The sequence below is a fragment of the Culex quinquefasciatus genome, chromosome 2 (genome assembly GCF_015732765.1).
Source record: "Culex quinquefasciatus strain JHB chromosome 2, VPISU_Cqui_1.0_pri_paternal, whole genome shotgun sequence".
In the NCBI taxonomy this organism is placed as follows: domain Eukaryota; kingdom Metazoa; phylum Arthropoda; class Insecta; order Diptera; family Culicidae; genus Culex; species Culex quinquefasciatus.
Window position 1 is genome coordinate 141,147,685 of NC_051862.1, and position 15,968 is coordinate 141,163,652.

The 15,968-nt window shown below is 40.2% G+C and overlaps 1 protein-coding gene across 1 annotated transcript in view; it reads right to left on the reverse strand.

The window, feature by feature from the left end:
* The window catches only part of LOC6031856 (homeobox protein 5), a 180,600-nt gene that overhangs the window by 75,673 nt on the left and 88,959 nt on the right, over positions 1-15,968 (reverse strand). The window contains exons 4-7 of the mRNA XM_038258286.1: positions 6,655-6,906; positions 6,449-6,569; positions 6,244-6,351; positions 1,891-2,451 (exon numbers count right to left, since the gene is read on the reverse strand). Of these exons, the coding sequence (XP_038114214.1) occupies positions 1,891-2,451; positions 6,244-6,351; positions 6,449-6,569; positions 6,655-6,906 (1,042 nt within the window). The remainder of the gene's footprint in view (positions 1-1,890; positions 2,452-6,243; positions 6,352-6,448; positions 6,570-6,654; positions 6,907-15,968) is intronic.

Here is a 15,968-nt window from a genome sequence, read left to right on the forward strand (position 1 = left end):
CTAATGTTAAAACTTCAATGTCAACCAGCGTAACTGGTATGAAGGCAGCAGGTTTGATTGGTTTAATCATACTCGCAGAACTTCAGGAAGCAACATTTGTACCAAAAAGTTTGGATTTCTTGGAACATCTGAAGACTCATTATGCTCCAATGCATGTTTACACTTCAAACCTTCGTCACAAGACTTACTCCATCAAACCATAAGTAACAACAATGTTTACTTAACGACATTGATTCCTCGCCGCGTCGAGGTTAGAAATTTCCCACAACAAACCTCCGACCATAAGTGCAGAAAAGCAAAACGAGACCAGTGGAAGAAACAGAACAGAAAAATAAACTCATTCAATCCTGCTCCTCCTCCTTCTACTTCTTCCCCACAATCGTTAATCTGCGTCCAATAATCGATTCCATTTTAATATAAAGCAGAAAATTACAATAAAATACGAATTAAATTGAGAGATTGAGCAAAGTGGAAGAACGAGTTCACTCCGAGTACCTACCCCTCCGCGCCGCCGATGCCCCGATGAATGAGTGGGAAATAATAGCCACCAATAATAACGTCGTAAAATGTTTACTCAAAGTCATCATCTTCCTCGGTGGGTAGGACTATCTGGAGGAGAACAACTGGTGGTCACCGAGCGGGGCCCAGTTGGGGTTCATTATGCAAGTTCGATCGGCGGAGTTTTAACGGCGTTACAACAACGGCCCGCGACGACAAAGTAACGAAATACTTCGCGCCGTTGATTGCTTTATTAGCTCTGGTTATGTTACGGACTATACGCCGGCTGCTGGTGAGTGTGGAAAAGCGTCTTGATTAGGGGGGAGAAATGTTTGGTGAAATTGCGGAAAATTTAGTATTTGGGACACTGGAAAGCTAGACTAAAGCGATAATTTGATTTTGGCAACAGTAAAAGTTTGTCATTTGACGGTTTTATCCGATGATGCTGCCATGTAAGCAAATTTCATAAAATCTCACACAAGACTCGAGTAGCGAGTAGTTTTCGCTGATCGTGCCGAATCTACCTGCTTGGCAGATGTTTCGATGCAATTCAGCACACAGATTCAACCTACATAATGTATGCCGCCAAGATCACGACTTTTCCGTAGCGCTGAAGGGGACACAATACGAGAGTAATACGAGGAAGTGATGGGCGCGAATCATTGACGCCGGTTGGGGTTTGTGAAAGGTTGGAGCGCCTCGGAGTGTGGCCTAGATGTGTCGAGTGTTGTCTTGGCGTTTCCAAGAATGGGATGTGATTTGCTCAATCGTGCCGAATGCATTTATGCATTCGTTCTGATGAAGATGTTACTCAACAGAACTATTTGCATTTCGGTGAGGCAATTCATCGTGGTTGGTTAGGCTCAATTTGCGGAGGTAATTCTAGCACGAACTCAGTTCCTTACGAAATACCTCACAAAACTTAAATCATGTTCTAAAACGTCCAACCGGGCTCATCTCTAGTGACCTCTTCGTCACCTCCACGCATCACAAGGCGCGTCGTTTATCGCTCTGTTAACACCTCAACTCGACGACGATCTCAGCCTCTCTTCCATCTCAAAGTGACTTTGTTTGCGCATCCAATTCGAATCGCCCTCCTCGAGACGTCTTCACGACCACGACGTCCGCGGACCGGAAAGGTCAAATTTTCTACGCTTGACCAAGTACCACAGTATACGACCGACTGCTGGACTACGAGAAGATTTGTATCTCCAACGTTTCGAACAGTCAAACAACCGGGGTTTCACCGTAGAAGAATTACTTTACAGTCGCGCATCATCATCACCATCGGAGCGGATCGTCAAAAACGTGGCGTGTAAACGACCGGGGGATCGTAAAAGCCAAGCTTCGTATATATCTCGAACTCGTTTATAACTTAATCGGGCGACTCACCTGGACGTACTCGGCGCAGATGTCGATGCTGGACACAAAGTCGCACACGTTGTCCACGGTCCAGGCGCTGATCTCCTCGATGCGGGCGTGACACTTCCGGGCCAGCTTGCCCCCACCCCCCAACTCGCCGTCCGACGGCTGGCTGTTGGTGGAGCTGGGTGCCGGCGAAGTGTCCTGGTTCCGGCTGGGCGTCGGCGACGACAGCTTTATCCGCTTGGCCCCGCCCGGCGCCGAACTCAGATCCAGCGGAAACGTTCCGCTGGAAAGGTGCAGCTGCCCATCGGACGGTGTCCGCGACGGGGACTTGAGCGGTGAGATCGCGGGAACCGACGTCGTTCCGGCGGTGGTTCCGGATTGCGGCGGATAGTTGACCGCTGCCGCCAGGTGGTTTGGCAGCAGACCGGCCGGCAGGTACCGTGAGGCTGAGAAGGGTGACGGGAAGTGGTGGGGTGCGGACCCCGACGGGGGTGACGAGCTACGAGATCCGGCCGACGGCTTCTTGAGGCCGCCGTCCTCCGGCTTGAGGAGATTTGCGATGCCGGACTCTTTGGCGGCGCGGGCCTGCGAGGAGAAGATTAAAATTATTTTTTTTAATTAAGACATTGTCGAGCAAATAACTTATTCATGGTACAGTCCAGACTCGATTATCCGATGGTTGGTATGGGACTTAGGATTACACTGACCTACAAAAATTGCCAAAAATGACTGCGCAGACTCAACTCGTGAGGAAGCGTGAACTTTGGGGTCCACAAAAACACGTGCACCTAGATTTTTTTTATATTTAGACATGGCCGAATGGTTTTCCCTCAAAGTTTGTATGGAAAAAGGGCGGTTTATCGCACTTGCATACAAATAATTTTACATGGAAACCCAAAATATGACCAAAAATCGATTTTACGACACTTGTGCTCAATTCTGAGGGCAGATTCAGATTCAGCGGGCAAAATTACATGGAAAAACATATATTTGGACAATTTTCTAATTTCGTTAGGGTGGTCCAATATGGTTTTCCCTTGAAAATTACACAGCTAAAAAAGTAGTATTCCAGCTGCATGTAAAAGACCTGGGTGTAAAATAAATATTGCATTCTTTTATGCAATTTCATATGATTTTACACCCTGAAATATGTAGTATGGGAAACCTACTTGACCGAAATGTCAAGCTCATATATGCATTTATCCTTACAGCTTTTCTTCGGTCTGATGGCCGAGTGGGCTAAGGCGCCAGTCCTTACTGTTAGTGGTTTGAATCCCGTCGGTTGCAACTTTTTTTGTGTTTGCAAAAAATGTACATGCAGTGTGTAATATTAAGCGTTAATTTTGACGAAGGTGATGTGCATGCTTTTGCATGCGATTTTACCATCGAATTTTTTGCTGCGTAGACTTTTTCAAATGGAGATATCTCGAGTTTAAAGAAAAACACTCCTGAGATTTTTCAGCGTTCGTAGTGCTGAATCTCCACTTTCAAATGCAACTTGGCGCTTAAATTTTGCTAGCGCCTTTTTGAGATATTTAGGTTTTAAATTTGCATATTTTTGCCTTCCTCACTTTACTGAGGAAAGGCTATAAAATCACTCGAAAAACGAACTTTTTAGTTAGACCACCTAGACCTACCTTCATTTGTACATATCGACTCAGAATCACCAGCTGAGCAAATGTCTGTGTGTTTGGCTGTATGTAGACATGTGTACCAAATCAATGTCACTGGAATATCTTGTCACAGGCTCAACCGATTTTGGCCGGAATGGTTTTAATCGATCCGTATTAACGTCCCCTAAGTTGCTATTTAAATTCATGCAGTTTTATCATGTATTTAAAAAGCTATGTTAAAAAAACTGTTTCATATTAAATTAAAATTATGGTAAAAAGGGTGGTTTTTTCATGAAACCCTCACATGTTATATATTTTTAGAAAGCATATGAGAAGACCTTTCTTGTGGATTAAGAATTTTTAAGATCTGACTTACCTATCTAAAATTACAAGCAGTTTAGAAAATGGTCTGAATTTACATAACCTCAAATGGTCCTGTCTGATCGCCACGAAAAAGCCTTGTAGAGGGATGCCATTTTTCTGAAAGGCGGTGTCTGTATAATCTTGACAAAAAGTCTGTAGGAAGTCTGTTTTTTTTTACTCGTCACTTATTTTTATTAGGACCTCTTAGGTGCTGCGATCACGTTAGGGGAGATCCATAAAGCATGTGGACACTTTAGGGGATTGTAATCACTCTATAAATGAGAGGAAGGCACCAACCACCTAAAGGTGGATTAAGTTACGTTTTTACCTTAAAATGGCTGTAACCAGTGCTGAAAATGTCAGGGGTCATAATTTTTGAGATCCATTCACTGAACCGCAAACCCGTGACATAAACAAACCCGGCGCAGTCGTGAGTGCCCTAGCTCATTGAGCAGCAGCAATGCGAGGCAGTAATCGACCAACGCTCATTCGACGTTGCACGCACACACATAAAGAAACAAGTTTTTACACAAAAAGTCCGTAATTATGCGTGGAAATGTAATTTTAAATATGAGTTATGGTTGTTTTAAGTGTTTTTCACAGTCTACAACCATTCAACTGTTTGAAAATAGTCAAAATAGTGTTTAAAGAGGATTTTACGAGTCAGTCATATGACACGAATTGAGTGAGTGTAGCTCATTTTTTTCACGTCTCTCATTCTCCAGCAGCCGACCGGCACGAGTCAGGCGGCAGTGGTTGAATAGACACAGTAGGCTTGCAGTCACATGCTAGCAGTGAACAGACATTTTGGTTTGCTTCAAGTGTACGCTGGGTTGGAAACTTTTTGCAGGCCTGGCTTTTGACCCTCAAGTCCAAATTGACAAGTCAAAAAATAAAAATGTTTGTTTTTCAGAGCTCTCAAAGTGCCCCAAAATATCATTTTTTTCTAAAACTTAACCCTGAATTGCCACGTTAAAAAAAAAAAGATTTTTGAAGGTTTGCTCAGATGCTTTCTATAAATTTTGTCATAGAAGGCATAGATTACGAGATACAATTTTGGTGTCTTCGACAAAGTTGCAAAATTTGGCAAGTCCAACAACTTTCTAAAAGACAAAAAAAAATCTCAACAATATTCCTGAAAAGTTAGATTTTCAAAATCACCCTAATCCTGAACCACCCTAATTTTCAACCAAACCAAAAGTTGCCCCTTTTTATTTGCAACAACGCTTCTGAAGACACCAAAGCTTCAAACCTTCACCATTTTTCGTAAAATCCATTTCCACATAATTTTGTAATCTGGACTGTGCGATGAAAATGATTTTTTCTTGTAATTTTCTACTGACTCGGTTATCTCGGAAACTATTGGTCCGATTTACAATGTTAAAAATTGATATGTTGTGAAATTATCTGGTCTTTTCAATAGAAATAATCAAAAAAATTAAAAGCTAGCTTTACTTTTGAAAACGTCTACAAATATAATGTTTTCCTGATTTCATAGTATAGACCAAATTCTATATTTTTTGAAATATAACTTTTTTACGAGATCAGAAAATTTCGCAAAAGTATATATTTTTAAAGTTGAAAACCAGACCAATAGTTTCTGAGATATGGTCAGTTGAAAATTACAGGCTCATTAGATAACCAAATTAAATTTCAGCGATCCGAATACTTTGTGAGGCTGTTTCTCAGAAACTAATTTCCCAATTTTGTATAGGTATCCTAGAGAGAAAATGGCAGGAAATTTTCTCAGCTTTTCAAAAATATTTTTTCAGGGGTGGATTTCTTTTGATAAGTATTTATAAAATACAAAAAAAAGAAAAGAAATCAAAAATTCTTGAAAAAGGTTCATTTTATAAAAAAAATTAAAATACATTTCGATTGCAAATTTAATTTGGCTAAAAAAATGCTTTTTCAAACACAAAAGTCCCTTTTATACCAAATTTCTACACAGTAAAAATTGTGTAAATTTGTAAGGTGTAATTTTGAAAGGTAGAATATTACCTCTTTTATGATGTAATTTTACCTCAATTTAGACTGAAAAAGTTACATTACACCGAAATAGTGGTAAAATTACACATTTTCAGAGGTAAAAATACACATTTTTTCTGACATAACAGATGCACCCCTTCCCAGATGTAATATTACCATGTTTTTTTTTACTGTGTATCTCCTCACGATTTCGAGCTACACATCACTGCAAAACGTGTCTTAGAAAAAAATCCATAAAAATGAAAGGGGTGATTTTAAATCAATTTAGACTGGAAAAGTGACATTATAGTGAGTGAGTTGGCGGAAAATGACCCAATTTTTACAATTCCTTCGGATATTCGAGTCTGGAATGTATCTCGAAGAAGTTTCAAATAATTTGAAATTCATGAAAGCAGCTAATAAATCCACTTACCAGTGCGACCAGCGCCTGCGTGCTGCTCATGTCAATCAGCGGTGGAAAAACCGCCGACTGGAATGGGAGACCCGGAAACAGCGACGACATAATACTTGGATTAGGTACCTGTGGAACGTTGGAAAAAAAAATCCGAAACAATTCAATTAATTTTCTTTCTCTCTGAAAGCTACAGTGGAAAGCTCATGATTGACCACGGACTTACTTGAGTGGAGGTAATTGGACTGCCTTTCTTACTGCCTACTACTAGTGAGTTCTCTATGAACGATTTTGGCTGGTTTATTCGCATTTTTGGCTCTAGAAACGGATTTTTCACACTCGATTGGCTGCAATTATGAAAAATGACACAATGAAATCAAATCAATTTTCCCCACAAAAAGGAGAAAAAAAAACCCGAAAGAGAAAACTCACTCGTTGCCAGTGCTGATGTTGTTGTTATTGTACTTGGCCGCCAAGCTGCGCATAAAGTCGGAATAGTTGCGCGCCTGGAACTCGGGCCGGCCAGCTGCGCCACCGCCACCACCACTGGAACCGTTGCCCGGGGACGGAAGCAACCCGCTGGTGGCCACCGCCGAAATACTGCTCGAGAAGGCCGCCACATCGGCGGGGTGCATCGTCTGCGGGGGCGTCCCCGAGAACGACGAGGGCGTCACGCTTCGTGACCTGGAAAGGGGGACGGGGGGGAGAAAGAATTGGTATAGAAATTAGTGGCGGGTTCTATGGAATCTAATGGAAACAAATTTAATTAAGAACAGTAATCAACCGTGTATTTTTGTTTGCCTTGTTGATCGTTGCGGTTCGACAAACTTTGTGTACAATAATACCCATGAACATTTTTTCCAGGAGTTCTACAAGAGCTCTTCTAGATAGCTACAGCATAGCAGTTTGGACCGCGGTAGGATAAAATTCTCTTCAAAACTTCTTCAGGAGTTTGGAAGAGTACTTGAAGAGAGTTTTATCCTACCGCGGTCCAAACTGCTATGCTGTAGCTATCTTGAAGAGCTCTTGTAGAACTCCTGGGAAAAAATGTTACTTGGGTATTATTGTACACAAACATTTGGTAGTCTGGGGGAAATTCTTTGCTGTTCATCTTTCGTCCTAAAAACTAGAAATTGTTTTCCCGCAAAACAACTTTTCTTTGTATTTTTTATTTATGTTACTCATGTAAAATCTCCTGCAAAAGCATGCACATCAGCTTCGTGAGAAAAGTCACTTAATATTACACACTGCATGTACAGTTTTTCTACACACTCAAAAAAAAGTTCCAACCAACGGGATTCAAACCTAGCACTCACAGAGAGGACTGGCGCCTTAGCCCGCTCGGCTATCAGGGTGTTTCAGGGTGTAATATTACATGAAATTTTATAAAATTACTACTTTATTTGCTTTTACATTTTTCTGGGATGTAAAATAAACGTCAATATACGAAAATCTGTATCGTGAAAGGGGACTTTCTGACCTATTTGGTGTCTCACAAAATTACTAGATAACAAGTACAAATTTTCAGAAAAAGTACACGGATGATTATTGAACTTTTAATCACTAAAAGTTAAGTTCCCATAATATGACTTTTTCTCATTTTCGATTTTTTATGTATTTAGGGTACTAAAAAAGCATGTTCTGCGCTAGAGTTTAAGTTGAAAAATCTAGTACCAGAGTGGCATGATTTTTTGTAAAAATTGTAATTTTTGGCAAAAATTGAAATTATTATCGAACAAAATTTTAAACATAACTTTTGATGCAAAATTGAATTTGCTATCGAAAATGAAATTACACATTTTTTGATAAAGTGCACCGTTTTCATGTTGTATAGACATTTTAAAGTAATAAAAATTTTCGTACAATACTTCAGCAATAAAAAAAATGATTTCAAGGAGAAAAGAACCCTTGCAAAAAAAAAATGTGTTGATAGCTGAGAAAATTTCCCAAAATTATCAACTGACTTGTTGATTTGTTGACCCCAACTACATTTTTTTAATATGTAAATTTCTTCAGTGTCATCAATTAGCCTTAATTTTTCAACTCGCGATATCTCAGAAACTATTGGTTCAATTTTCAATGCAATCCAATTAGTTTTATTGGGACCATCCACAAACCACGTGGACACATTTTTGGTAATCTCAACCCCCTCGTGGACAATTGTCCATACAAAAATCTTTTTGTATGGAGCGTGGACAATCGCCATACCCCCTAAAGTGTCCACGTGGTTTATGGATGGTCCCATTAGTAAATAATCAATTCACAATTTCGTAATTCTTATAACCTGATAGAGTTTTGGAGTACCTTTCCACTATGATTTGTACTATAGTTCGTTTTGATGTAATTGGATATTCTAACATTGGATTTGCCAAGAGAAGGAAAAATTATTTAAAAAACCTTCGAAATTGGTTCATTTCAATGGTATAAAATTAAACATTTGTGAAGTTGAAAAGCTTTTTCAACAAAATAAATTCAAATTTAGGAATCAAGAGAAACATTTTCAAAGGGATACAAAAACGATTATGGACTTTTTTGAAAGTTTGAGCGCTTGTTTTTTGAAAAATGTGTGGAGTCGTTTTGAATTGCATAATTAGGCCGATGCAAATATTTTTCAAAGTTCTAGTTCTTCGACTTCGACGGGGGGGGGTGTGCAAAAAAATAATAAATATTGAAATATTGAAATAACAAGCGATAGTTTAAACATTTGCATGGAAAAAGTGTTTTAAAATGCATTTTACACTAGTTAAGTTGTTTTGCAATCATTAGTTTTCTAAAAATGTAAGATTTGACGAAAACAAAAATGTTAACGAAAAATTTTTTTTTGCGATAATAAATATCGAAAATTGTCTATAATTCAAAACATTTCTAAATCAACCCAAACCTGCTAAAATTATTATTATTCTTAACGCAGGGGAATGCTTTTTAAATTGATTTTAGCTGGTTGTTCTTAAATTTCCATTGAAATTTTTTTTTTTTTTGAAAAAATATTTTTTCCCCATGATTTTTCGGGCCAACAAATGAAATGTGTACCAGCCTTACCTTTTGTAGAATCCTTAAATATATAAAAATTAATTTAAATAAACGTTGTGTGGGAATTCATTAAATTAAAAAACTATTTTTCCGAATTTATTTTTTCAATGAAAAAAACTGTTTGACGCCTGATATAGAAAAATCGAAAAAATGTCATCTTTTGACACAAAATTTCATCTAAATAAAAAAAATGAAAAATCTCGAAATAAAATTTAGAATATTAAGCAGGTATTAAACTATGACAAACAAACTCGCACTTTTTGACACAGTTTGTCTGCATTGTTTGTTTGCCTGCATACATTTTAAGATGTTTGCCAGTTTTGCAAACACGAAACACGAAAAAGTGCGATTTTGTTTGTTTGTTTGTCATAGCATAATACCTGATTTACTCTGTATCTTCTGGTCGATTTGGTGTCTTCAGTAAAATTGAAGATGATAAAGAATATTAAGAAGAAAAAAAATGTCGCATCCACAAAAAGTACCTATCACAAAATGTTTTATAGATTATTACAGACATTTTCAGTTAAAAAAAAATGGAGGTATTGTTATTGCATAGTTTTGGAAAGTAAATTTTGGTCCCAGTCTAACCTAGAGGTTAGCTCGTTAGGTCAGCCTATGTGTAGGAGTCGTCTCCCTAAAAAAAGGTTATAAACCTGCTTCGGTAGAGTCGTTCGACAGTTTGACTCACAATCCAATTTGAAGCCTTCGGACACCAAGTTTGAAGCAGGAATTTCGCAGAAGAGAACGACAAGGTAATGCTGTTGAGCGAAAAAATTGGATGCAATAGCTAGCAAGCCAAAAAGATAAATATCTCTTCCATTTCCTCGAACTACTGTCCAAACATCAAACCAAACTGCAACATTCTCACCTCAATCTACTATCTCGGCCACGACTTCTAATCTCATGGTTCATTTGTCTTTTTACGATCGCTCCATTCAAAGACAACACACATGTTGACTTTCATTCATGATTTCCGACGGTTTTGACCAACCCGACCACACCACTAATGACCCAGGAAATGGTGCGCAAACGCACCATCAATCTTCGGGTAGGACCTCATAACTTTTTAAGTCTCTCTCTATCTGCTTGCTCTTGCAGTTTTTTTTCCGAACCTCCCAAGGCTTTGGGGACCGTTTTAACGACACGATCCGATAGAGTCCACTCTCAGACCTCTCAGCCCGGTGTGGATTAGGGCCTCCCCGTCCAAAAACGGAAAAATAAATCAAATAAAACACTGACTGCTGGAAAAACGGCCACACGGGCTGACTTGACATGATCGTCATCAACTCAGGTGTGCGAGGGGGTGAGCCAAGAGGGGGTCGTTTCACGCATGTCCGTGTCAAACTTGTAAATCAAATTAGTCGTAAATTTAACACAGTCTGACCAGCCGCGAGTCGGCGAGCTCGGACTGGACATGGACAGAAGACGTCCGCCGTCCACAGAGCAGGGCAGACGGAGGGAAAGATACCTCTATTGGACGGAGTAATGGTCTGACAGCAGCAGCAGGTCGTCGGGAAAGGAAATCTCTGCCAGTCGAGGTGGAAAAACGACAGAAGCAGCCACTCCGGTTCGAGAGATGCAGTAAAATAGATATCGCGCCCTTCTTGGCTGTCGGTGGAACTACTACCGAATGATCCGAGGGGCAGGGTGGTTATTTGATGCAGGATTCTGATCTTCATACTTCTATTTGAGCATTTAGCATTTTTCCGATTCTTATAGAAAAATAATATACAAAATTAAGCTGTTTGTAAAAATCCATACAAATTCACTACACAAATTTGAGGAAAGCATCCACCCTGTCGCAGGGTCACAAGCGGGAGCTACCCCCGTTAAAGGTAATACCGATCCAGCAGTCGTTTGGACTTCTGGTTGATGCTGAGGAAGAGAGGCGCTACACTAAAACCCCGGTTTACGCTCAGGCGTTACGCTTTTTATTTCGTCGATTTCTCTGGAACGACGCAATATTTTTTCAATCTTTTTAAAGCGATTTATAGGTCTTGTGCAGATCTACAAACTGCTTTCAAAAGAATGTAAAAACATTACAACGTTTTCGAGAAATTACCCAAACAAAAAGCGTAACGCCTGCGCGTAAACGGGGGTTTTAGTGTACCTTGCGACAGCGCCGTGATTCCAAAGTGACTGACATATTGCGACCACGACGGTAGCTATGGGCAGATGAAAGTTTGAAGACCCTGGGCAAGAAGGGCATGTAGAGAGCGTTGGGTTCGAATGGCTTCCGACTCCAGGTCGGTTGCCGCATGGAAGTGGCGGTGAAATCAAATTAACGAGATTATTTACAGGAGTGATTGCTTTACGTTCCGAGAGAGAGGGACTATGCTGATGCAAAGTCATCGGGGTCGCAAGAAATGGTGTTGCTGAAACAAGGTTCAGAGATCGTGTGCGCCCGATCATGACCCTTGGTTTTGTTTACGAGTTGCTGTTGGGGTTTGCTATGGACTACTGTTGTGGAATGCATTGAAAGCGATGGTTAGAGTGATTCAAAATTTCAACGGCAAATGTTCCAACCAAGATATATTCAAACCCGAGTTCATCGCCTGATCGCACAGCTCTCCCAGAGTAGTTCTCGTGTGTCACCTTTCCAATCCGTGACCACGTGATCTATGGCGTAACTTTCCGCTGAACTCCGAGATCTTAAACCAACAAACACACTGGAGTTCAATAACCGAAGCATCTCTCCGAAGTCACTGCTGTTCCAAATGGACGCAAGTGCGAACCAACAACCTGCTGCTAAAAATGACCGGCGGCGACGGCAGAGGAAACCGTTTGGTGTGAAATTATCGTCATCAAGACTCCCGAAAAACACAACGCCGCGGACCTCTCTGCGTTGAACTAGTTTAGACGGTCGACGGGCGTTCAAAGGCCGCGGAGGTTGGCGCGCGGGGAGCCGCGTATTAGATTCGGTTTTGGGGCTATAACTGTCGTTTGGACTAGGAGCTTTTAGGTTTTCTGGGTTTTGTCCGCCGGGTCTTTCCTTCTGTCTTCTGTCCACGACTTCTCCCGGGGCCTTTATTGGCTTTTCGACAAAACTGACAAAAGAGCTCTAATTAGCCCCAGAGCATGCGGTTGTTGAATTTCTCGGTTGTTGGTCGCTCTTCGGACACGTGGGGCCACCCCCGGAGAAGCGAGGGGCTAGAGGAAGAGGACAGGTCAACGAAACGAAAGCAAAACAAACAAGACCCGGGCTTTGTGGCATCATGCTCGAATGGAGGCGACAGGTTGTTGCTGTTGTTGTTGTTGGTCCCAAGAAGTTCATTAACATGAACTGAGGTCTTGAGGCTGCTGCCGGTTGAATTGTGAGCGGTCAATCAGACGCACGCAGGTGATCTTCCGGGCTATTTGCTGATTGGAACGAATTCCGCGGTGAGGACGCGCTCGGGAGAAACGGTCCGATTGGGAGCACGATGTTCCACCGGAGGCCAAAAACGGTTCTCATATTTGGAGTGTTCTCTTTGAACCTAGGATTGGTTCGATGTTTGAAGTAACCTATATTTTAATTTTTCTCAGTTAAGATACTAGAAAGTTTATATAACATCCAAAATAAGTTATTCGAGGATTTCAAAGACCGTAACTTTTTTTGCTAGTTTGAAGGCATGCAATATTATGATAATAAAAATCAGACTTAACGTGGAATGCTCGGCCAACTCACATTACATCGAAAGAAGTTGTCCAGAACCTTCAGCCGGACTTTTTATTATTGTAATAACAATATTCTACAAAGTTGTGAAGGATGCAAAAACAAACAAAAAATTAATAACACTCTTTTCACAATTAGCTAGAAGTGTAAATCTTTGTTAATTGTCTACATTTTCCATGTTTTCGAGTGCAAAACTCAATCACGTGCTTTAAAAGTGTTTTTTTTTATTTAAAGAGTTTTTATATTATTATTTATTTTATTGCTAATATTTATATTACGAGCAAACCCCTTATGTTTATATCATAATTTCCCACGGAAACAACATGATTTGAAAAAAAATCTCCGATTGGACTCAATTGCGTCTTTCAATTACGAAAATTTCAGTACCTAAAAAAATATAGGTCATCATTGAAATTTTAAAGTTATCGCAGTCTTAGTGAAAACCAGGGCTGCGGAGTCGGGTCATATTTCAAGCGACTCCGACTCCGACTCCGACTCCGGCTTTCTGAGTTAAGCCGACTCCGACTCCGACTCCGGCTCCGGCTTTCCACAAATTGATGACTCCGGCTCCGACTCCGACTCCGGCCTTCCAACTCTAGCCGACTCCGACTCCGACTCCGACTTCAGCTTTTCACAAATTGTTGACTCCGGCTCCGACTCCGACTCCGACACCGACACCTAATCTTTATTTAAAATATTTTAAAAATTTGAATTAATCACATCACTCACATTTCAGTTCACACTTGCGCGAATACTGTAAACCGGGGTGACATTTATGTTCGGGGTGTTTCGCAAAATTATAAATACGAATTATTTATACAAACAAAACAGAATGGTATGGAACCATACTACCAAATTGAATTTTCTCCAACATTTTTACGGGGTGAAGGAAAGCTGTGTCAGCCGATTGAATGTCATCCGAGTTTTAGGAAACCGAATCAAAAGAAGCCACCGGAATACACTGCTTAAAGTCGGCTCGGCACTAGTCACGTCGAAGCTGCTTTTTGGATTGGGTCTAACAACCTCTAACATCGACAACATGGATCGTATTTTGGGACCCACCTACAACACAATGATTCGATTAGCATCAGGAGCATTCTGTACTAGTCCGACCCAGTCAGTCATGGCAGAAGCAGGACAACTACCCTTCCGACTCCAAGTGGTTCAGCGACTAGCTCAACTTTCAGCCCGTCTTGTAGAAAAGGACAACAAAACATACTGCCTTCCGGTTGTCAAACGAGCAGCCACCCTGTTCGAAGATGAAACGGGCTCTAGGATACCTGATGTATGCGTTTTAGATCGAACGGCTGACAGGAAGTGGCACAGCAAGGCGCCGCACACGGATGATACACTGGAGAAAACCACCCATGCTGGAACTAGTAAGGAAATCGTCCTGCCTCGACTAAAACAGTTGCTGTCTGAGCGATATACAAACCACAGGCAACCGACGGATCTAAGGATGGCAAAGAAGTTGGTGTGGGTGTAGTAGACGGTGACATCAACATAAGTCTATCTTTGCCAGGAGAGTGTAGTATATTTTCAGCAGAAGCTTTCGCCCTGAAGACTGCAGTGGAAGGAATCCATACGGAAGAACACGCAATCATTCTCACAGACTCGGCCAGCTGCATCGAGGCGTTGCGACATGGAAAATCCAAGCATCCGTGGGTGCAGCAAGCAGAACATTTGGCAGAGACAAGGAAAGTGACATTTTGCTGGATCCCAGGTCATGCTGGCATCGCAGGAAACGAAAAAGCAGATCAACTAGCAAACCGAGGAAGAAAAACCAACCCTAAAGCTATTCCAATTCCATTCCAAGACGTAAAACGTGCTATTGGGGTGGAAATTTGGAATGCTTGGGCAAGGCAGTGGCACGGTGCTCTGTCACAGCTGAGACAAATTAAATCCAACCCAGGGAAGTACAACGACAGAAACTGCGCATCTGAACAACGTCTACTCACGCGGCTGCGCATAGGACACACTCGACTCACGCACTCTTACCTGCTGGAACGGAGCCCACCCCCAATCTGCACCCAATGTGGTGTGCGAATTACTACAAAGCATATACTCTTGGATTGCCGCGCCTTCAGCAACGAAAGGATCACATGTGGTATTAGAGGGACATTAGAGACAATTTTAGCAAACTTCAACGAGAATGAAAAAAATGTTATAAAATTTCTTACTCTTACAAAGCTTAAAGAACAGATTTAGAAACCGAATTAGAATTCTGTATATTCAAAAATACGACACGAATGCCATTGCAATGGTAAAGTGTCTTTAATAAAACTAATAATAATAACCATACTAAGCTTGGTAGATAAGTGTTCGTTGTTCTATGTTACATGTTTTCAGCGTTATATAAACAAAAATCATAAATATCTTCAGATTTAAACGCATTTTCTGCACAACAATTTTCTAAATAAATTTAAAATTTGTTGTTTGAAAAATTGGAACTTTTTATTAAATTACTTTAAATTTACCTTCATTTTTTTTAAATTTATATGCTAGCTAACTAATTTTTAATTGTACTTTTTTTAATGAAATATTAAAAGAAAGTTATCCTTCATGATCGAATTGACATATAAAATCAATTTGCATAATTTTAGGCTGAAATTTTGAAGAAACACAGTTACTATCAAAGATACCCTGGTTTTGAAATAGACAATTTTCAAAGTCACTATTTTTTAAAGCTCTTTTGAATTTATTTCAGAGGACGTACATGGAAATTGTGTGATCCAGCCCAGTACACACTTTAAACATGTAAATAATGAGAAAATTCTAAAATTTTAAAAATAAATTAAAATTATAGCAATTATATCACCCCGATTTAAGGTGTTTAAAAAAATATACTTGTTCAAAGATATTATTTAAGGATCCACTACACGCACACATTTTTTGCTTCGACTTTTTTACTTAAATTGTCATAATTGTGAATAAAAAGCAGTTAGAGTCCCACTTTTTGTATTAAGTCCTGTAGAAAAAGTTATGCAAAGTTAACAAGACCTAAACTGATCTGATTGTTTCAATAGTTTCTTCAAAAAGCCAAAAAAAACTTGTTGAAAAT